Raw genomic sequence first — 23565 nt, 5'->3', positions numbered from 1 at the left:
GTTCTTGCTTTTAATAACTGTACCTCAGCGTGACTCCGTTAACTGTTGTAAGGTTACATGGATGCTACTATCTCCAGATATCGTACTGCTTGTTTAAATTATAGAAAGGCAGTCAGTGCCTTAAAAGATGCTGTTATGTTCTTTCATGTTGCCGTAATGATCCACACATTGCAGGAGGTGCTAAAGTTGGAACTCAACAAACTTCAGCAGTTCTTCCAGGAGGTACAGGTTTGTCGGCTTCCCCTGAATCCTGCGCTTGTTGCCCAAGGCATAGAAGCAGATGTAAGTCTACCTCATGCAATGGATTATGTTTTTAATTCTTTTTCACATTTTTTTAGTATAAAGGAGGAGAGGGAGTGAATGGCTTCATTGACTGGGAAATAATCTTAAACATGAGTCATATGGTAAACTGGCATCTAGCATAATCTTCTTTAAACTGGGGGCCTTTTTTGGAGGCAGAGGTGAAGGGGACTGGTGGGGTGAGTGTTGCATGCGTGTCTAACTTTGTGAAGCAGCAGCAGCAGCAGAGATTTCAAATTCTGATCTATTTGCTCCCAGCTCAGCTGCCCTGCCACGGTGTTGGAATTGGCAAGGGTACCTGGCTTCCTTGAAGCTGAGACCTGGTTACCATCCTGCACAAATAGCTCTTGGTGGCAGTTTTTTTCTCATATGAGACTCTCATCATTTATAAGAGCAGCTAGAGCTTTGGAGCCAACTCTTTTCTTGCCGAGGTGAGACTAGGCACATCACTGAGAATTGCTAAAATATTAAGTATTCTCAGTAATTTACCTGTGTCTATAATCTCTGTTAAAAATAACTTAAGAATAAAGGAAACAGCAATGCTTTTTAGTGTTACTTGACTCTACTTTGACAATACTACTAAGACTCATTTATTAATTGTTCAGAATTTTTTTCATAAACAATATTATGCCAGGCAGAAGCTGTTCCATCTCTAGAGAAGGAAAAAGTATCCAGCAGCAAAAGAAGTCAAACCTAATTGAACACTCATGCATATTTCCAGTTATAGCTACCTAATTACAGCAATTTGTGCTCTGTTTTTGTTCTCTGGCTCATTATTCACGGTGGACCTGTTTCAAAGAGGTGCTGATCCTTTCAGTTGCCTTTGACCTGTGATGCTCCAAGTAATTGCTGTTCAGCCTTGATCTTGCTGAGAACAGAGGTCTTGCAGCACCCCACAGGCTTGGGCCAATTGTGTATGATATAAGTCAGAAGAATTTGAAGCCTGCTGCTTCTCACTGCTTTCAGGCCTTTGGGGAAAGCTAACTAATGGGAAGGTATCTCACCATACAATCATGCTATTTATACTGCACCAGCTTGGCTGGAGAGATACAAAATGTTTAAGTATCTGAAGAGATTTTTTTTTTTCTTTTTTCTTATATCGTTATAGGCCATTATCTTGCTATAAATATGTGCAGCTTCTTGATTGAAATGTATGTCAGTATAATCATGCAAATTAGATTTTTTAAGTGCTTATAATTACCTAAATTTAATTCATTTTGGTACCATCTATTGATTTTACTAGTAGAGAGCGCTGCTCCCAGCTCTGTGAGTAATGCATTATCTCACAGTAACCTTTCAAGCACTTATTGAGACATTTCAATAGGCAAAACTCCATAGGGGGTCAGGATTTCATCATCAGTAATAGCTATTGCATGTCACAGAAGTATGATCTGGCTAAGACAATATTTGAACGCTTGCACCGTGCTTTGAGATGTTTAGATGAAAAGTAAGAGACAGCTGTGTCTAGTAGCGTTTTTGTTCAGATTAGCCTCTATTGCACTCCACCCAATAAAGACAGCAGTAGCTCCTGTGGGGTGCTCATTATCTCTAGAAACCAGGCTATTAATTTACCATTGTCTATGTTTTTTTCAGTGGATTCACACCCCCCCCCCATTTTTTAATGATGATAATACCACGCTAACTCACACAGGATTTGCAGTTCATGGCTCACTGATGCTTTTTGAAGCCCTTTGAGGTCTTCAGGTTGAAGGAGATGTTAGGGGATGAGAATTCAGAGTTTATGTTTAATTAAGATAGATTCCACATAAAATAGATGGAGAATTTCAGAATTTCTTGTATCTTCAACCAGTTAGTTCACCAAAGAAATTAGCAGGTTCTTTGCTTCCATAAAAATTGTATGATCAGGCAATTTTTTTTAAATGTTTTTTTTTTTTTTCAGAAAATAATAGGACCAAAGGTTTTACAGATTCTAATTAGATCAGTCTTAGGTACTTCAGGCACTCAGTCCCAGCCAAAGTTTATCTTTAATAGGCCTGAAAATGCAAAACAATTAGTATAGAAAATATTGTCCATTCACATGATCATTGAGTGAAACAAGTTGTCTTGGAAAAAGAATTTCTCATTTTCCCAACCCAATTAGACAGTCAATAATATCAAGAATTATTTATTTTTGTTATCAGTCTTACTGAGCAGTACTTAAAGAAGGTACTTTTTTTGGCAGTATTGTATTAGTCTGATATTTTAAATATGTGGCATGGTTGTTCTACTCTCTCATCTTTTTTTTCCCTGCAGTTATGTTCATATTTTACTTCCAATGCTTTTCCATTAAAAATCGCTTTCATCAATGCAAATGTTCCAAGTGGAAACATCAATGTTATCTTTAAGGTATGTTCTTCCTCTAATCCTCAGTTCCTTTTGTATGCAAAATGTTGATTTGAAATTCACCTTATTTATGTTTTAGATCTTGAGCTTGAGAATGTTTGATTTGGCTCTGCTATTCATTTTTGCCAATTATTTTTGACACTAGAACTTTTAGTGGAATACGCTGAGGCAGTGCACTGAAGTATCGACTTTTTTGATCGCTAGAGAATCAAACAACTTCTTGCATTTTTTTTTTTTTTTCTTAGCAGAGACAGCGAGGCTGAAATACAAAGTTTACATTTTAAACCTAGTTTACTTACCACACTGATGTCAGAGGGCAAGTCTCAGAGAAGAGATCGTGCAGAATGACTGAATCCAATAGCCTTTTCCATATGTCTCTAACAAATCAAAATACTGGAGTAGAAATTGCATTTTCTGTAGACAATTAATTCTTTTTCTGCTAGCCAGCATAGGGGAGTGGGCTGAATAAGAGGGAGGTAGAGGGAACAGCAAAGGAGATCTGTCTCATTGGAATTACTCCGGTTTATTTTCCATTTGATACCTAGAAAAGCTTCAGAGTTCAAGACAGTGCTATGTCCATCCACAAAAAACAATACGTGCCGTCTGAAGTTACTTCTCTTTCAAAACAGCAAAAGTCTTCCACAACAGTGAATACGTTTTTTGGAGGACACTGAAGATGGTAAAATGACTGCTGGATACAAAATAGTCAGTGTTGCCAAAGGCATTAATTCTAGATCTTTTGCAGTATCCTGTTTCAAACCAGCAGCTTAAAAATTGATAAAAATAAATTAAAAAAAAAAGAAAAGGTTTTAGGCCATCTTGAATTACATTGACCTTTAGGACAGCTGTAATTCTCAGGAATAGAAGTATTTTTTTCTAGGTGTGTTAGGGGGAGGCTAGCAATGTTAAGTTTTTCTGACCCTTTAGACAGTTGGTAGATACACTATTTTATCAAAGATTCAAAGTAAAATAGACAGTTTCCTACTTACTTGAGCAACTTGAGCAAATGTCTGCTTATGGGCATTTAAACATTTGTGCTGGTTCTACATTGTCAGTGTTTTCCCTGCCCAGGAACACGTGACAAAACAATGTCCATTTATAGCTGCCATCACTTTCTTCTGTCAGTAAACCATTGTGTTAGTTAAACTATCTTTTACTCGTACTGTAGTTCCATTGTTTATTCATGATGGATAACAAGTAAAGAAAATGATACGCATCGATATCATACTAAATTGTGTACTGATTGTATCTGTGAGAGAAGAAGGAAAGGTAAATGGAGAAAATTAAGATTTTTCTCAAGGTACTAATAAGACTTAATCAGGTTTAAGATTACCTTTAAATGAAAGTAAATAGATTTGTTTGGGTTTTTTTTTAAAGATTAGTTTGTGTCTTCTTAAGTATTCGTTTAATGGCAGTAAATGTCTGTAGATGTGTATATAAAAATGAATATAATAAAAGAATAAAGTATTTACAAATACCAGTAAAAATCACATGTATTTTAGATGAGGTAGGGAAGGGGAGACAAAAAAAGAAGGGCTTTTGTTTGCACAGGCCATTTACTCAGCTGTGATTGAAGATAATCTCTTCATTACCTCTTGGGACTACAATTAAAGCCCCATTTCACTAAGATTATTGTTTGACTAACTCCATGGGGAGAACAATCAGCTCTGCATCACTGTTTGAAAAAGAATATGAATCATGTTGTCTATAAAGTATAAATTCATGACAGAATTCCCCTTCAGCCTGCTGCAAATACCAGGTTGTGAAGCTTAACATTAGACAAATGCTGTCATTTGTGAAAAGGGATCTAGCATTATGTAGACTTTAAAATGCAACTAAATTAGGATCCTACCTCCGGATTAAATTTTCAAACTCTAATAATTACATAGGAATATTAAGCAGAAGGCTTCAGTTAATCAGGGAGCATTTGTTACCATCTCAGAGGCTGCCAAAACTGTTTCTGCCTATGTGTGCCATTTACACTGTCCTTTTCTGTCACAGAAAGATAAGTAGCAACTTTGAATTAAAACAAGAGAGATGTACTGTAAAATCAACATAGCTGTTTTGGTGAGGGGAAAAAATCAAATTAAATAAGAAGCTATTTCTATCTGGTATTGAAGGAGACACATGGATTTCCTGTGCAATTTTCACAGATAGGTGATGATCTACGTCAAGATATGCTGGTTCTGCAAATTGTTCGAGTGATGGACAACATTTGGCTCCAAGAGGGTCTGGATATGCAAATGATCATTTATAGGTGTTTATCTACAGGAAAAAGCCAAGGTCGGTTTTACATTATGAAAGGTACCTGTATTACATTATTCATATCTCATGTAAACAGCGGCATACAAAAATCCTCACTTTAGCTTTCATTTTCATGGGTGCCTTATTTATCTTCCCCCTTGAAAACAAATGTTCAGAATTTCTGTTACTCAGGCCTTAAATTCTATACTTGCCTGCTCCTGAATGTACATTTAATTATTTATTCAGCCTCTCTGAAAGTGCAACCAAACTCATTGAATATTGTAACAACTTAGACTAGAATTTTCCAAAAGCCTCAACACCCTCGGCTTCCACCAAGTTCTTAAAAGTAACTTTATACATCAAAAAGAGGATGTTGAGGAACATCAGACTTAGCTACTAAAGTTTTAATCCACTGTGATCCTGCACAGATGCTTAAATGAACCTGTAGCATGTGGCTACAGAAAGTGCCTGTAGACAAGTGATGACAGCTTCACAGTGTTGATTTTGAAATACTGCTCTTGCAATTTATGCTGCTTAGGGTGGGCCTGACTCATCTGAAAGCTTTATTTCTCTTTTTTATGGTTTTTATAACAGAGCTGTAGCAGAGATACCAATTGCTTGCTAAAGAAATTTACTGACAGCAATAGGCTTACCATTTTTTACTGACTCTCCAAATATTTTACTGAAAATAATCCTTGCACGAATAGAAGACTGATGTGTCCAGATTACCTGCTGTACAAAAAACTACCAAAAAAGAAAATTCATTACTTTCTGAACCACAAAGAGAAAAGGAGAGAGCATGAATGATCTGAAGGAACTAGGAGAAAGTATAGATCAGCACACGTACATGGAGAGTGGTTAAGATCACCTGAAGAATACTCCTCCCTCCTTTGTAGAGATGGGAGTCAAAGCTTGAAGGCTTCTACTTCCAAAGCAAATACCATTTCTGAACTACATGCTATAATGTCTTATATACTATTACTTAATTAGATTTTTGCCAAGAAAGATACAGGGATCATCTGCAAATAATATTCTCTGTATTCTCTTCCTGACAGTCTCATCCTTTCAGCTCCATAGCAGCAGAAAACCTCAGTGTCTGACAGATTTTCCTCACAATGTCTTTCCTTGTGAGCTACAAAAGCAGTAATATAACTGATTTACAGTTAATGATTGAGAATAGAAGGACTAAGTGACATGCCTTTGGTTGGTCAGGACGTACTAAAGTAGCCTTGGGCACCCAGGTCTTCTAAGTCCTAACTTTTTCCTTGGGCCAACTTTGCTACGCATGGCAGAGAAGAGATGATAATTTCATAGGGATGGGAACAAGGAAATCACTTTTCATATAAATGTAAAAAGCAGATAAAGCACTGATAGGATGCCACTTTCCAGACAAGGTATAGTAAAGGATCCTGTCACCAACTGAAATTGTCAGAGAAGGCCCTTCTTGTAATGCAAAGTTGTGGGGTGATGTACCATGGGACAGCACTCGGGGGCAGAAGACTGGCAAGTGAGGTCTCCATTCCAAAACAGGAATTATGTGTATGCAGTAGAGGCAGAAGATTCAAGTGAAGCATTGCAAAATGCTTGGCTTCTCTCTGCACTTCAAAATGGCAGCTTATGTCATCTTGGGCCAGACTAATTTCCACATTGTCTAATATAATTTCTCCCAGCTGTGATCAGCATCACATACTGCAGAAAAATTTGTGTAGTGTTCTTGACAATCAACACGTATGAAATAACTTTATAATTCATAGTAAATATCTGATCTTGTTTTTTATAGATTTTTTTGTTTGTGTACACATTCTACCCACTTTAAATCTTGTCAAACTGTGGGACTTGTTGGTATCTTGAGGCAGTTAACAATATTGTTATTGGTGTTTTTATTTCTCATTTGCAAAACTGCCACATTTTACTAAGTATCCATTGGGTTTTTGTGTCTAAAGAGAAAGAGAAAAGAAAAATCCTGATTTATATTTTCTCTTGCATTCATTTTTTTTTTTTTTCTGGAAGTTTTAAACATATTTTTTTTCTTCATGGAATAATCTGACAATAGGCAATATGCATCAATGGTCTTCCTATTTTTTAAAGTTGAAGGTTTTTCATGTGAACTCTTTTCTACTTGATTAGGATTGGTACAGATGGTGCCAGATGCTACCACACTAGCGAAGATCCACAGGGAGTCTGGTCTGATAGGACCACTGAAAGAAAATACAATTAAAAAATGGTTCCATCATCACCATCCTCTGGAATCAAGTTACCAAGAGGTAACATCAGACTGAAGCTTAATATACTTTTCATGTTTTACTATGGGAAAAAAAGAATCCAAATGGCAGTAAGCAGCAAAAACAAGTGACTCAGACATAAGACAAACAAGTCATAAGCATAGAAGCCAGGGAATTGACTTAAATGTCACTCTCTTTCTAATGAGATGTTGCTCTGGATAAGATGCATGGTACTTTATTTTCTATAAAATTGTGTCATAGGGATGTTTTGGATTTACTCGTGAAATAAAAAGAAGCTGAAGTAGAAATTAAGTATTAAACTCAAAACCACTTATTTTTAGGTCAGTTCTTTTATCAAAACTGCCTAGCTATATGATACTAAGATAGTGCTTTTCATATGATATTGTGGGACCCTATGGAATGCATCTGATTTTAGAGAAGTAAACAATTTTTAAAACCCTACTCTGTACCCACAGTAGATTGAGAGTCAAAATTTTAGATTTAAAGGGGAGATTTTAGTGTTTACCACTCTGAAAATTATGTGCCTTTATAGTAGTTTATTAATAGATGCATAGCACAGATATGTTTCATAAACTTTAGCAATTTTGTAATTATTCCATTGACATTTGCTCATCCACATTTTCAGTAAGAGTGCTTAAAATCCTAGTATATAATCTTGATTCAATTAAATATGAACTATGTGTATAAAATTTTTTCTTCCCAAGTTTGTATGTTTACAGCATCAAGGTAGAAGTGCAGCCAATGTTTCAACTGAAATCTGAGTTGCTATCAGTTATTGAACGAAAACTTGATTTCTTGCTGCTACTGTTTGTGAAAAGTACTATTAATGTGGAGTACCCAAAAACTAATTTCTACACACTTTCATTCAATTTTTTAAACATATAAAAAAAAGTCAGACCTCATTGCATAGAGGATGCATAAAATTACTACTCTGCATTCGCCTTGTACTTGCTGGTGAACGAACCTTCCTCTTTTATGCCTTGATTTTTTACTCATCGCATACTGTTTCTAAGGTGCTCAAAAAACTCATGCAGAATAAGCTTTACTGTTCATTTTACTATTCAGAGAACAATATCACAGAAAGCTTAGGTGTTTTATGCAAGGTCATCAAAGTAGGTAAGTAGTACAGTTAAACATAAAATACTGTCAACTCTTGTACTGTGACCTAAGTGTTCCACAGTGCTGTCATCCCTTTCAGGCATTGCAGGTGGCACCCTGCAGCTACAAGGAAATCCTAAATGCCTAAATAATGATTTACCTTGTCTAATGTAGGTTTTGTCCAAAAATGTGAAGATTGCAGATTAGGATTGTTAGGATTTCTATATAAACGAATCCCATTGTGATTGAGATTCATGGAAAATTAAGACTTCTGAATAAGAATTGTGTTTTCTGGTCTTAAACTGTACTAAATAAGATTAAGAAAGTATAAAAGCTATTCCTTATGCTTTGGGGTAGAAAAGCGATCATTATCTGAATCAGGAATAACTCTCCCCTGAGAAAGGACAATGAATTTGTGTCTTGTGAAAGAGACTGGTTATATTCCTCTACTAGAAGTCATGGGTTTTACAGTTTTTCACACTGAAATCAGCAGAAAACTTGGAATCCACCTGTGAGTTTCTAATGAGCATAACATTAGCTTGTACATTTTCCTACATCTGCCATGGACACATTTTTGGCAAAGAGCGATGCCACAATATAATACTGTAAAGAGATTCATGAGATAGATCTGAATGAGCCAGCCTATTTACACAAAGCAGACTAACCACGAAAGTACTCATCATCACATAGAGGAACATCAGAGAAATAGGTTATATTAAACATGACTGCTACGCTGGATTTTGGTTTAATCACCCTCTTGGGTCTTTTTGCATGACACTAGGTTTGATCCCATAGTCTATTCAGATTCATAGATGCTATGAGCAGAAAACTATTTAGCCTTTCATTGTTTCAGTATGTTTCTGTAAAAAGGGTTTTAATTCTTTGGAGAATTTTCTATTGTGAGACTTGATTGATTAGGATTTGAGAGTGGCAACTGAAGTCTGCAGAAAAAAGACCTAAGTAGGTATAGAATAATACAGTGGTTGTAAAATAGCCTTTCTTTACAAAGCAAATGATTGAATTTGTAGATTTCCAACTAATTTCCAAGCAATTGGTTTTACGATATACATGCAGGCTATTGAATAAAAAAATGTCAGTTTTCTGTTAAAAAGCTTGTTTTCCTTAGGTACATTTTACCTTAGAAGCTTTCCATAGAAATTCAAATGTCAGTAAAACACGAGGTGAAAACCTCATGCATAAAATTGTTCTTGCGGTTTAACTTTGACATTTGTATACTACTTGTTTGAGTACCATTCCTACAAACATCTGTCTGTTAAACTTCTAGCAACAAGCATAGCATTTGTAGAACTACAGTTTCTGGTTTTCTTGTCAGTGTCACAAATACATCTCTGTATATTTCCAGTAAGTGCTTTTGTTTCCCTAACTAGGCAATAAGAAATTTCTTTTATTCCTGTGCTGGCTGGTGTGTTGTTACCTTCATTCTGGGTGTATGTGATCGACATAGTGACAACATAATGCTGACAAATGCTGGACACATGTTCCACATAGATTTTGGAAGATTTTTAGGTCACGCACAGACGTTTGGAAGCATAAGAAGGTTAGTATCTATAGTAACGCACATATTAAGTTTTAAAGCACTGTTTTCTTACTGAAATCTGGGGAAAAAAATGGAAATGCGATCATGCTTTTTTTTTCTTTCAGAAGTTTCCACACCAGTATCTTTTCATTGATAGCAAACCCTCTAAAAACATAGCAATGATTGGAAAAGGAATTAAAATGAGAATTTGGGGGTCCCCTTCAATCAAAAAAAAAAAATCCAAATCCTTGTTGGGTCACAGGTTTGGATGATGCACTTCAGTAGTAACCAGAAGAGTCGACTGGTTTATGCCAAAAGAATTGTGATATCCATTGTTTTTTTTTTTTTAACCAAGGAGCATTCCTATAATGGCTCCAAAACTATGGATGTATCTAAGTGACCACTTCCTTCCCATATTGAGAGAAAAAAACAGATTTTGCAAAGACACATGGGGAATAATTACATTCTTTCTGTATTTGTATCTATCTGTGATGTAACTGTCTCATGACAAATATAAATAAAGCAGTGCAACTCTATATTCTAGTTCCTAATGTGAATATACTATGGAGGAGTGAATTGGGATTGAATAGGAATAGATAGGATAATGCCAATATGTGTAAAACCCAAAAAAGCTGCTATTGCAGAATAGAGAATGGATAAATGATCCCTAATAATGACAAGATGAGTAATGTGTGTGAGAGGGGGTGTTTCCTCTATGCTCCAAATAAGTTCCAGAATTAGTCCCAGAATTGAATTTGGGCTAAATCTTCTTTCTATTTTCTTTTTTTTCTTTTTGCTTCTCTCTCTCTCTCTCTCTCTCTTTTTTTTTTTCTTTCTTTTTTAAGCTGGCCTTTGACTATTCTAGACTATCTCAGTGTATTGGACAGAAATAACAGCATGGGAGTATTGATATGAGGGAAGCTGATGGGGTTGATAAGTACTTCTAAGCCAGGCAGTCAAAAGATTCAGTTGCAGTGCTCGTAATTATCATCAATCATTCGAGATACGCTCCCTTAATCCTACTTATTTGCTGTGGAAAGAATAAAGAACAGCTCAGTAATGAAATACATACTCATGGACACTCTGAGTCAAGTGCTGCCGTCCTCACTCCAGCAAACCTCCTTTTGGAGCCTAACGGGAATTTCTTTGAGCAGTGATTTTACATGAGAAAAGACATCTAGTTTGAATGACAGGATGAAGAGAATACAAGGGGGACCACCAAATTTAGACAGAAGTCTTGTAATAGCAATAGTAAAAATATATGTTAATTTTGCTGTTTTACAACTCAGTCATGCTAAAGCTTCTCATGAAGTCTAAGAAAATTACCTAAAATATAGTCACTTCTGTAAACAGCAGCCATTTTTTTCCTTTTTCTCCATGCAGTATGTTGCTTTTAAGCTATAAAATTAAATAATACATTTTAGGACCTCCATTCACGGAATGCACTCTTGGTTCTTTAGTAAAACTAGGACTCATACTTAACAGTAGGTAGCAAACATCATGGGACAGTGGTTGTCTTCCTTATACCTACATGCAACTGAGCAGATGCAATATTAATGACTGTAGTTCTCATGAGCTGTATGCACCTTCATAAAATTTGTAACACAGGAACAGAGGGATATTTTTCTATGGAACAGAGGTATATATTTCTACCTCTCATAAATTTCAAGCTCTGTCAAAATCTGAAAACCTCAGTGCCGTTTGTATTCCCACAAGGAAAGTCCTGAAATAAGTTTAGCCACTGGTTTCTTTAACGGCTCTTTATATTAGATTTTTAGAGTTCTTTGTGCCCCCAACAATATCATACCCCTAAAATTTTCTTGATAAAACAGCAGCAAAATGCTTTCAAATCTTTTTATTGGTGTTGACCATTGTGGTTTGGTACAGTAGATGCTATACTCATACTTGTGAAGTTCTGTATGTGGCTTCAAAGAATGAACAGTATCTGATACCAGTCCCTATACATGCAACTAGTCTTTACATACATCACACAAACTTTTGCTTTTTTTTTAAAATGTAATCTATGCAAGTGAACAAAGTCTTAGAGAAAATGAGTCACTATCTGAACTGTTTTAAAAAGTTATTCCTTTTAGAATTTAGGAAGATAACTTTCTAATCACAGCTGTCCATTTTCTGTTCTCAGGAAGTGCTTTTTGCCATTAACATATTCTTAGCCTTCACAAAGCTTCATCAGAACAGGTCCTCCCCAGTATTCTGCATATGGGGAATTTCTTCTGATGTAAATAAAGTGAAAGGCATACATGGCAGCTTTGAGAATTGCACGCTGTCATGCATGGGCTGCACTTCATTCTATCAAATCCAGTATAAGTCTTCAGAGAACTCTTTGAAGCTGTTATGATTCATGCAGTTATGCTCACTTTTGCATTCATGATTGCATAACACTCCAACAAGGGATTAGTTAACTTCTAAATCCTGCCCTCATCTTTAAGTACCGTCCAATAAATCTGTTCAGTTTTGAGTCCAAGGCACAAACCAGTGTCTCAGTTCTTATTGATTTCAGAGGAAAGGGGAATCAGGAACTCTATTTATGTTAAATATTACTAATAGCCTGTCTTTACTTGGGTCTTGGAACTAGTGTTTCAGAAATGTTGGAGAGAGATGTATCTAACCAACAGCATAATAACTTGGCAGAACTATTCCCAAAGTCCCACAGAGAACTTTTCTACAGAACCATGGGATTTCAGTTTTAGGGTTTTTTTTTCCTTATAAATTGTACTGAAGGATACGTTTTGTTACTAGTAATAAACTACTCCTTTCATTCTCCGATACAGCTGCTGCAACTGACCCTACATTTGCCTAAAGCAGTGAATTCCGCAGGTACACTTCAAACTGTATGAGGAATCATTTCTCATTTAGTTTCATATAACCATTCTATTCTTTATGTACAAAGTATTCTGTGGCACTCGTTGCTCTGACTGAAATGGATGTAATACTATCTAGGTAATCATATGGGACTGAATCAGTCATCAAATGGTGTGGAAGAAGGTGTCTGGCACGTGGTTGTACCTGCCATGCTTTATTGGGATTTATTTTCTTCATTTCAGATCTGACCAGTTCCTTTCGAACATTTCCTTTTTGGTGAATTAAACAATAAGAGATTTATTTAAATCCTGTGCTAACTGAACTAATCCTAACTTCAGCAGTCTCATCCTCTCCACTACCAGTCACTTCCAGCACCAACGTCTATATTTTTCCCGACAATGATGTGTAGTCTGAAACCTTACGGCAAGTTATGGAGTACCCTAGCTCATGGCTCACTGTATATTCACGTTTTGTTAACCTAGGTGTCCACTCTGTTTTTTAAATACTCAGTCATCCTGATTAATTACAACACTCTGGCCTTTATTTTCCATGATCTGAATCACAGAGATACTCTTGTCTCTTTGCCAAACTAATCCCACATCTTGGCATGGTTTTCCCAGAAGTTAAATCTGCTAAGCTGGTTTTCTTCTACAAAGTTAATTACTAGAGGCAGACTAACTATTCCATTGGGAAATTACAGTTTTTTGAAGGAAGTTTCAAAAATATGGGAAAATCGTGTTTCTCACACTTTTCTGTCATGTCCATGTTTTCCTATAGTTAAAAGCACTTAAGAATATCTGAGCGTGTAGAAAGGGAGAAGTCTCTCTTTATTTTAAAAGTAACTCATTTTGGTTTTAGTGTTAATAGCCTAAGATGAGTGCTACTGTCTCACTGGAAGTGTTTCTTTGAAAAAAGAAAGTGTTCTTTTTGGGGTATTTCTTTCTAAAACAGAAAAGTTTGTATACAGACAGGGGAAAAATAGTTGTAGCTACATTTATTGGCTACCTTATCTCTACATATGTTCCATCTTTTTCCTAAAATAGGAATCCTTTTCCTAAAATAGGAAAAAGTGGGGAAGAAGAAAGATAGTATTTTGAGAATTTCCTGTTATACTTTTTCTTTTTGGCCTTTTTTAGTTTTATTTAGGATATTCATCAAAGGAAGAGTCTAAAATTTGAAAGTAAAACCTTAAAATAAAATTATCTTAAATTTTCTAAATTTGTCCATGAAAACTGTTGGACTAACCTGTATTACCTGCTGAATGATTTCATTAGGAATTTTTGGTGTGCCCATTTATTGATTCATTTTCTGCAGTTTAAATTTAATTTTCTGACATGACTGGTCTGGATTTATTGGTTTATGTGAACTGATAACTCCTAGTTCTTTGCTGCCATCCACTTTCAGCACTTCCTGTGTGCCATTCTCAGAAAATATCTGACTAAAATCCTGGAAAGATTTAATTTCATGATTTAAAGCACCTTAGTAGCCCCCATGATCTTAATAAGATTATACAGATGTCTAAATATAGTCATACATATAAGTCTTTGCATAAAGACTGAGAGATGAAATATGTATAAAGACCTAAATGTGAAACAATGTCACCTCCAAGGTAATAAGGCCTAAAGGAACTTAAATTTATGAGGCAAGAAGTCCATCACTTCTGAAAGTCAAATGCCACTCATTGCCCAGAATTAAATGCCAAAATAACAAGTTGAGTCTGAGAACATATAAGCAGCACAAGTTGCAGTTGTGAGTTTCAGATGTACTTCTGTTATCTTTGCCTTGAAGAGTAGGTGTTTTTTGTTGTTTTGATGCTTTCTCTGTTTATTGAGCCTAGATAGTAGTTTGCCCTTTTACTATTGATTATTTATTTTCAGTATAGACTCTTGTGAAGGGCGTTCAACTAACGCTTTATGTAATCAGTGTAAATTATGTTCACTGTTCCCTATGAATCCTTAATTTTTTAGTTATCCTTTCCAAAGTACTTTGACAATGGAGATACTGTTTTATCCACATGGTATTTCCACATGGCCTTGACTCTATCCAGTTTTACTCATCCAAGTGTGTTGTTCTTTTGCTGAACTGAGCTTCCTGAAACTTAGTTCTCATGTGAGGCAGTTCTCTGTATCCTTCCAGGCTTTTCATTCAGTTCAAGCATGGCATAAACTGCTTTCCTATCTTCAGGACCAGCTGCTTTCTTGAAGGAGTTATCATGTATTCTTGTGAACCGTTATCTGGACTAGAGAAATTGTTTGATGCCTTCCGAGCCATCAGTGGAATTCCCTCTACTATGGGAGGTTCACTACAGATGAGTTATTTAAGAGTCCCCCTATCAACTTCCTGCTTCAGAGATTTTTTCCTGCCCTCTCTCGCCTTTACTCTTTCTCTTTCCTTTAGTCACCCTTTTTTTTTTTTTTTTTTTTTCAGAATGCGAGTCCAGAGACAGGAAATTTAACACTAAAACAGAAATAAAAAGGGGAAAAGACATCATGTTCAATGTCCATTTTGATTATATGATTTTATTTCTTCTCCAATTCGAGTTATAACCATGTACAGAGACATAGACTTTCTCTTTTCTGCTCCCATTGGAATCATTTTATTGTATTATCTCTTTCTCCAAAAGCTTTCTATACATAACTTTTTATATTCAGGGGGAGATTTTCTCATACACAGTCAAGTATACGTCAAGCTCTTTTAAATTAATGTCTGTTGCTTGGTCTTGGTATCTTTTTTCTTCTTGTTCTGCACAGTATGCCATTGTCCTTCATCTTTAACTGGAAAGCATACTGATACATTTAAGTAACGTGGGATTTAATACCCTGCTCTAAGGAATTTCTATGCAATTCAACTTCTTCATCACTGGTTTATTTCTCTATTTTGCCTGATGGTACACAAAACTGCAACAATCTACCACTGTGTTTTCCAAATAGCCATCTCTTACTGAAAAGACCTGTTTGCTGAATATTTGGTAGGTATGGGATATAAACACACTTGTTCTGTTTATTTCAAGGCAACTTTTATGTCTGAGTTTTAAAATCATTTTTTTCAGTACTGCAAGTCAGTCAGAACACAAAAAACCCACTGTCCAACAATCTCTGTTAACAAGAGGAATTACTCCAATCTCCTTATGAATTAACACTGAAGTGTTTTATCAATAGGTTTAGTAATAAACTCCTAACAAACCCGGAGAATTTCATAGTTTTAGAAAATGGTATAAGGCATCAAGAATGCTGTACTGAGCACTTTGAAGTATAGATATTGAACATGAAGTATATAAAACCACCTTAGCATTGTTATGCAGTCTGGTTGCTGGTGACTCTAAGTGCAGGCTGCTTTATACATGTCTATCTGAATACAGAACCCTAATTCAACTCAGAAGGTGCCTGAGCTGAGCACAGTAGTGCTTTTTTTAACCAGTCAATGTAATATACATATAGTTGCAACAGGACAATATTTGAAAGTATCAAAGGCACGTATGTTGTTAAAGCAAAATGCATCTTCTTCCAGAATATACAAGCAGCTGGCTGACTGTACAAAGTGGTTTAAATTCTGTGACATAAGTGAATAAAGTCTGCGATCAGACTGCAGGACTAGTAATCACAGCAGGGACTGTGACAACGCAGCTGTAGTGAAAACCATCAAGAGATATGCCTTGAACTAGTTTCTGCCATCTGATCATGGACCTATTGCAAATTTTCTTGTTACACAGTAAAATTTCAGATGGATCCCTGAAGCAATACACACTGCAAGTACTAGGTCTACACTAAGAACTGTAATCGTGTAACCTCAGCTGTAAACCTTCGCGTTAGCTATACTGTCACTTAGCAAAGTCACCTTATAGGACCAGCGGTAATCAAATCTCTGTGATTTGCAAACTCAGTGACTTCAATTGGCTCGCAATGAAAGGGATATTAATTAAGTCACATTCCCTTGCTCTTTGCGTAGGCAAAGGGGCACAATTAAATGGCTCACTATGGCTCAGTTTATATGGGGAAACTTGATGTTAACAGAATGATGAATTGGAGCCCTCAGCTTAGGTGAGGATTATAGCTTGTTTTCTACCATGTCCGTTAAGCATGATTAACTCTTGATGTAAGCAATTCAATTACTGACAGAAACAGATAAGTGTTTCAGAATAGTGCAGTCTAATGTGTGAAATATTCCTTTTACTGCTGATCAAAATAGAAGGTATGTCCAACACAGTAATTTTACTAGAAAGCTAATATTAAGGCTCTGATAATGAAAAATAATTATAATAGAAAATTGATATACACATAAGAAGGACTAACTTAATGAATAAGTAAGACCATAGTGATTTAAGGACTGTCCTCAGTCCCCTAAGGAATAGAGGAGATTCTAGTTTGATGTTTCTGCTTCTATAGATAGATGTTAATATAAAAATAATGTGAGTAAAACTGTAATCAGAAATGAGATTTTGAGTTAGTAGTTAGAAAACATTTATGCATATCTCAAACAGCAGCAGAAATGACAGAAAACAGACTTAAAACCATGTTCTCTGGTGTAGACTTGACTTCTGGTCATTTGGCTGAAGAATATAGGTAAAAGATATTAGATGCATGTTGAATGTCTAGGCCACATAGTTTACATTAGCCAGGGATGCTCAGGGCATTGAGGATTCTTTCTGTTAGAGTATTAAGGGAAGAAGGTCAACACTGAATTCACACCAGTTTACCCTAGGCTATGTCTATTTGAATCTTGAACCTCATAAGATAACTTCTCCAGGCAACCTTTTTCAATATTTAATTCTCCTGTTAGTGAAGGTTTTTTTTTTCCTTCAGAAACCTAGTGAAGGTTTTGGTGTCAGAACCTTGGCTGTTTCAATTTTCTCTCTTATTTTCACCTGGATCTATCTGTTTCATAAGCTTCTATAGATACTAGAAGATTACTGTTTGGTCTCCTGACACCCTCCTCATGTCATGGGTTAACAAGCCCACCTTCCTCAGCTTCTCCTCATAGGCAAGTGCTCTAGCCTCCAAATATTTTGGTGGCCCTCTACTGAACTTACTCCAGTTTAGTGACATCTATCTTGTTTTGGCAGGGTATGAACTAATAAGTACTAAGTAAGGGGTATCTAATGGCTGGTCTCCCATGAATTCAGCACAGGACACTGTTAGACTTCATCACTTCCAGGCCCCACTACCTGGGGAGCCTTGTCAATGAAGACTGAGGATGAGAAGTCAATGAGTACTTCATCCTTGTCTGTGCTTCTGCACCACTAAATCACCAGTTGGCAGCAGGTCCACACTTTTTTGTTTTACTTTTACTAATTATGTATTATCAGAACTCTTCTTGTGCTTCGCGTCCACCACCAGTTTTAAATCCAGTTTTGTTTTGGCTTTCCTAACACTATTTCTACATGTCCAGGCAGTTTCCATATTTCTCCTTTGTAGCCAGTCCTTACTTCAGCTTCCTATATATATCCTTTTTTGCCTTGAAGCTTAGTCATGAGTTGCTTCTTTGAGCAAGAGACTCTCTATCTGTCTGTAACTGGAAATAAAAGCTATTAGAAAAACAATTGAGAGTAAATCCCTCTGGATAAATCTTTTTTTTTTTAGAAAGCTGTTTCAAGTTCACTAATTCACTTCTCTCTTCTAGTCCTTTTTATAGCATTGTAATTACTATTTGGCAATTGAAATTTAGACTGTCATTTTATTTAGATGTGGATGGATATACATCAGGTCTAGGTGAACTAAGGAATGAAGTCTCAGCAAGAGGTTGTTTACACTTCTCAGGAGCGGACATGTATCTGTGGAACTCTTAGCAAGATTTCTTCACTAAAAGAGATAGAAAACCGACAAGTTGAATATGAGTTGATGATAGAATATCGAATTGAAAAGCGTGAAATGTGAAGTAATCTTTGCTTTGTGTGACACTGGTAAAACTTCAGCTGAGATATTTTCAACATTTTACTTTTAGAAAGATGTGGATAAGGAGTCCAGAGAAATTATAGAGTCCAGAGAAAAGCAATTAAAATTATCAGATATCTCAAAAACGAGACTTATGAGGAAAGGTTAAAACAATTGTCTGCAGAAGATTGAGGAAAGCCATAATAATAATTTTCTGCAAATGCATTAGAGGCTATTGTAAGGAAGATGGGATCTTCATGTTCCCTTAGGAAAGAACAAGATTAATAGGATGAAAGCACAGCAAGGTTAGATTAGACATAAAGGGAAAAAAAATCTCTGTGTAGGGAGATACTGGAGCAGAAATTTGATAGGGAGGTTGGAGAAGAACTCTGTCTCTAAAATTTTTTGAGAACAAGATAAATAAACATCTCAGAAGCATGTTTATGGTTGATCTTGTCCTGGTAAACAGAACGGTGGAGCGTGTCTTGTGGTCCCCTTTATAGTTATATTTTTCTATGGCTCTTTATGTTCTTGCTTGAGATTAATTTTATTGTGCAGTTCTTCATTGTTTCATTCTTTAATATTTGAAAAGAACACACTTCCTATTTTTTTTCTGTGTCTACAAATATATATGATGACTATGATTAGATATTTTCATTTGGTTTAGAGAAATACCACTCGTTCATTTATTTGGTATGACTATGTTCTTCAATAAGCTTTTGACTTTTGCTGCAGAGTACAAGATGTCATCATTCAAACATTCCCTAAAAGATTTTCGTATTTTACTGGATAAATCTGAATTCCATGTAGTCATACTGAATATTGTCAGTCACTCTTGACTCAGCTGAAATGATTTTAAAGCAGTCAAGGAATGTATGGAGGCGTATGCTGCTGAGCAACTGATTTTTAAATTGCAAATGGTCCTGTATGGTTTCTCACACACTGTCTTCTATGTCCATATGACAACTTGGACTACAACTGTTTTCATATCATTGTATTGCTGTATATGACTTGAACACTTCTATAACTACACTATTAATAAGTTTAGATGGGATCAGAGTAAAGGGTATTTGTTGTTGATTATCTCATATGCTTTTTCTACTTAATATAAAAGGAAGACGATTTATCATTCTTAAATGTTCTGCACCTTGAGATTCATAGCAGGAAAAAGTAAGACTATTGTTGACCTTACAAGCTTTGTTGATCAGTTTACATCTAGTGTTTCATAACAAATCCTGATGATCTTGCTGGTCTTTGAGGAATGCAGCGTATTTCTAGCTTACAGTGAAGTTCCAGTAAATGTTCCCATCACCCCAGACCAAGTTTGTTTTCACATGATGATCTCTTCATTTGCTTGAGGTTTCCTTTCTTTCCTCCCTCTCATGACATATCATCCAAACATTCCTAATCTCTAGAGGAACAGCAAAACACATTCCCATGAAAATCTTAAATCTCTAAAAGCAGTACACAAGAAAAAAAAGAAGGAAAAAAACCTCATAAAACTAGCCTCACTTCTCACTGAATAACTTTTGTAAACTCTTTTGTCATCATTTTGGAACTCTTACTGGCTGTATATCTTTGGTCTGTTTCAAGGTGTGCTGGTTCTCTCAATGAGGCTTTTTTTAATTACTAAATTAAACCAAATATTATAGAGTAGAGGTAATTTAAGAATACCTCAACTCTGTATTTCTTTATCACACCATAAAGAAAAAATAAAGGCTTTTGGTCTTCGATGCAGATATAGTAAAAGCTTTAACTTTAAATACTTCCTAATATCAGTTTTGTTAAACTGATGCCAGTCATTTCTTTAATTTTATGGAGGCAGCAATTTGTAGTAGATACAGATGTTAGGCCAAGGGGCCAAGTAGCTCTTGTCCGATTGGCTATAACACAATCGGTCTTTGAACATCCTATGGATCTAAACTATTATAGGGTTTAGCTGTGATCATCAGAGTATGTTTTGGAGTAAGAAGTATTTCATGTTTGTATCTTTTAGATAACTTCATGTGAGCAAAATACATAATAAATTTATGTCAAAATGAGTGATGCCTTTCATAGTTATTATTAACAGGCCTTTGGATACATTGCATACCTTCTGAATAAATGCCATAATATAACATGATCTTAACTATGTGCCACCAAAAAAGCTGTTAGTTAGAGATGTACTGGCTTAAATATAGAAATACAGGCCATGCGTGGGGGTGAGGATCATTTGCATGTGTGTGTATGTGTGATAAATTAGAATGCTCTTGCAATACTAGGGCATGCATTGCTTTATTTTGTAGGCTAAAACAGCCTTTGTGGTTTGCTGATGTAAATTTTTCCATGCGTGATGGACAGGGACTTGACTTGGCTGTTTGTGATTTTGCTGGAGTAATTTTCAGACTATCCGCTCATATGTTTTTATATTCCAAAGGAGTTTGTGAGAGCAGCAAGGAACATTTTGCATCTATACATAGATATTCATCCCTGTCAGTTGTTTTTTTCAGAATCCTTAACGTACTCTTCAGTAAGAGGCATCTCTACCCACTGAGATTTTGCTTTTTAATATTATTGTGAGAAATGACTGTGTTCTTCCTTCTAGTGGGTGTTGTCTCCTATACTAAGTCGGTTTATGTGTTTATTTAATTCCAAGTCCCTTTATGAGCACTTGTCTTACTTAGAGACATGCAGGAATGGAACTTCAGCATCTGACTGATTGCAAGGAGTTACCTTGCAGGAGAGACTTTGATATCACAAGACCTTGAGCAAAACCAAGGAAAGCAAATGTCTGCATTTTATTGTGCAGGTGAACAAGAGAGGACAAGCCTACCACGGTAGAAGACTGTTTTAAATGATATTGAGAAATTCAAGAACCTTGTAAAGCTGCTTAAAATCATCTTACAAGAAAAGTTAATCTAGATACAACATAAATATTAAAATATCAGTCATGTTCAAATACATCCTTTAGTAAAAACAGTGAAAGAATTGACTAGTGTTGTAGTCATTGCAACATCTGGAAGTTGGCCCACAGCCCAATCCAACAGAGTTAAATACCATATTTCTTCCAGTAAAGCAATTTCTGATTACAGTATCTGTTTTCAACTGAAGCAGCTTAATGTGGGAGACTCAGACTAGCTCGGAAAGGGCTATGTTTTCATAGCTTAATAGTGTCTTTTGATGCAATTGAAATTGGAAATCAAATATGAATTTTGAATGTGATACATCACATATTACACACTTTACAGCAGTAGTTTTGACTTGGAATTTTTTAGCCAAAAAATGTAGAGGCAGAAAAGAAATTTAGTTGTGTTTTAAACATTCTCAGTGTGCTACAATGCACCTAGGTAGCAAATGCACCTAGGTAGAGCAATAGAGATGTTCACATTGAGGAAGGGGAAAATAAAATAACAAGGAAGGTACCACTGGAAAAAAAAGATGACTAATGAGTTACAAATATTAACTGTCTTGTACGATTTGCTATTTTTGGTGAAATTTCTCATGTAATTGTTCTCTTTTCAAGGGACCGAGCTCCCTTCATCTTCACTTCAGAGATGGAGTATTTCATCACAGAAGGTGGAAAAAACCCACAGCGTTTTCAAGAGTTTGTGGAGCTTTGTTGTCGAGCTTATAATATAGTCAGGAAACACAGCCAGTTACTCTTGAACCTGCTGGAGATGGTAAGAAGTTTGAGGATGAACCCAAAAATCAGTTTCCTCTGGTGGCCTCTTCTCTTTTACCACTTTTTTGCTGCCTGTGATTTGTAAAGGTACCAGCTGCTCTGCTGGAAATGTTAGTGCTGGTGCTTCTTGTGCAAAGAAAATATATCATTTCAGTACTAATTTCTGAGAAAAGAAAAGCTAAGCTGCTTAGGGGTTTTTTTTCATTTTTTTTAATGCATTGTTTTTTACAAAATAGCAGAAAATGCAAAGGATTCTGGGTACAAGTTTCACCATCAGGAATTTCACTCAGCCCTTTTTCTAGGTCTTCAAGCAGTCATTTACCAATCTAATTCTTCATGGCTACAGAAAGATAAAGTAAACCAAATATTTCACAGAGTGGGTGATGTGACAATTGCCTAGCAGCACTGCAGCTAAGAATTATGCCATTAAAGTGGGTTTTTTGCACTTTTCCACACTCCTTTCTTAGACTGACAAACACAATCAGGAAAGAGAGAGCACTAGCTATATTAACACAGGTTTGAAAATCCTTTGCACAGAATTTTAAGACCTGTAGGAGTTTTCATGCCTTAAGTATTCCTACTGATCCATGTGCTATAGCTATATATATAGCTATAGTCTCTATAGCTGCTTTATGCCTCTGATTACTTGTGTGTGAAAGGATAAAATTTTCCCCTTCAAAGGCAGAACAAGAATATTAAATTAACTAACATTTGCTAAGTTGCTTGACTAAGTAATTAATCTAGAACTTCTGTCCAGGGCCACGTGCAAAACTTGGATGACTGCTCTGTGCATGAAAAATTCTACACAACCTTATGAACAGAACCTCAGCTGAGGCTGAGGTACAGCCGAGAAGTTGCTCTGTAAACATTGTTCTATCAAGTCCAATTTCTGCAATGGAGAGGGGAAAAATGGCAAGAATTTTCTCATCTTGTTTCTGTCTTGTCCATGGCTTCCTATGCAGTGGAACAGTGGGTGATTTCCCAATATGGAGCAGGAAGGATTGCTCCAGATCTCCCATTTCTAAGTACTCATGAAGATGCAGAAAAACTTCATTCCTGTCATGAAGCGTAATTTTGCCCAAGTATATTGGCACTATATTGGCTGAAAGCAATGCAGAGTGCAATTGTAAAAGATACTGACTTAAGTTTGAGCCTCTGGAAAACTCAGGAGTACCCATGCCTCCTCATCCACAGCAGTAATCTGTGCATTTCTGAACAGGTTGCCTAAAAATGCACGCTGTAAATATAGCTACAGCTTCTGCCTACCTCCTCGTCCCTAGTGCAGTCCCTTTTTCTGCAATCAGCAGAGATAATGATGCTAGATTACTCTGGGATAATAGAGAGAGAGCGTTAGGAAAATGTTCCCAGCAGGAGCTCTGAAATAACTAGCTATCTCTGCCTGGATTTAGCTCAGGTTTGTCTATATTCAGGACATGCTGCATCTTCTTT

The 23565-nt window shown here is 36.1% G+C and overlaps 1 protein-coding gene across 1 annotated transcript in view; it reads left to right on the top strand.

The window, feature by feature from the left end:
• PIK3C2G (phosphatidylinositol-4-phosphate 3-kinase catalytic subunit type 2 gamma) overlaps positions 1-23565 on the top strand; it is a 291894-nt gene that overhangs the window by 210400 nt on the left and 57929 nt on the right. The window contains exons 20-25 of the mRNA XM_054078355.1: positions 175-282; positions 2554-2646; positions 4797-4926; positions 7015-7151; positions 9617-9786; positions 21958-22114. Coding sequence (XP_053934330.1) covers positions 175-282; positions 2554-2646; positions 4797-4926; positions 7015-7151; positions 9617-9786; positions 21958-22114 — 795 coding nt within the window. The remainder of the gene's footprint in view (positions 1-174; positions 283-2553; positions 2647-4796; positions 4927-7014; positions 7152-9616; positions 9787-21957; positions 22115-23565) is intronic.

The sequence above is a fragment of the Cuculus canorus genome, chromosome 1, assembly GCF_017976375.1.
Source record: "Cuculus canorus isolate bCucCan1 chromosome 1, bCucCan1.pri, whole genome shotgun sequence".
Taxonomy (NCBI): domain Eukaryota; kingdom Metazoa; phylum Chordata; class Aves; order Cuculiformes; family Cuculidae; genus Cuculus; species Cuculus canorus.
This window is presented reverse-complemented; position numbering and strand designations above follow the sequence as displayed.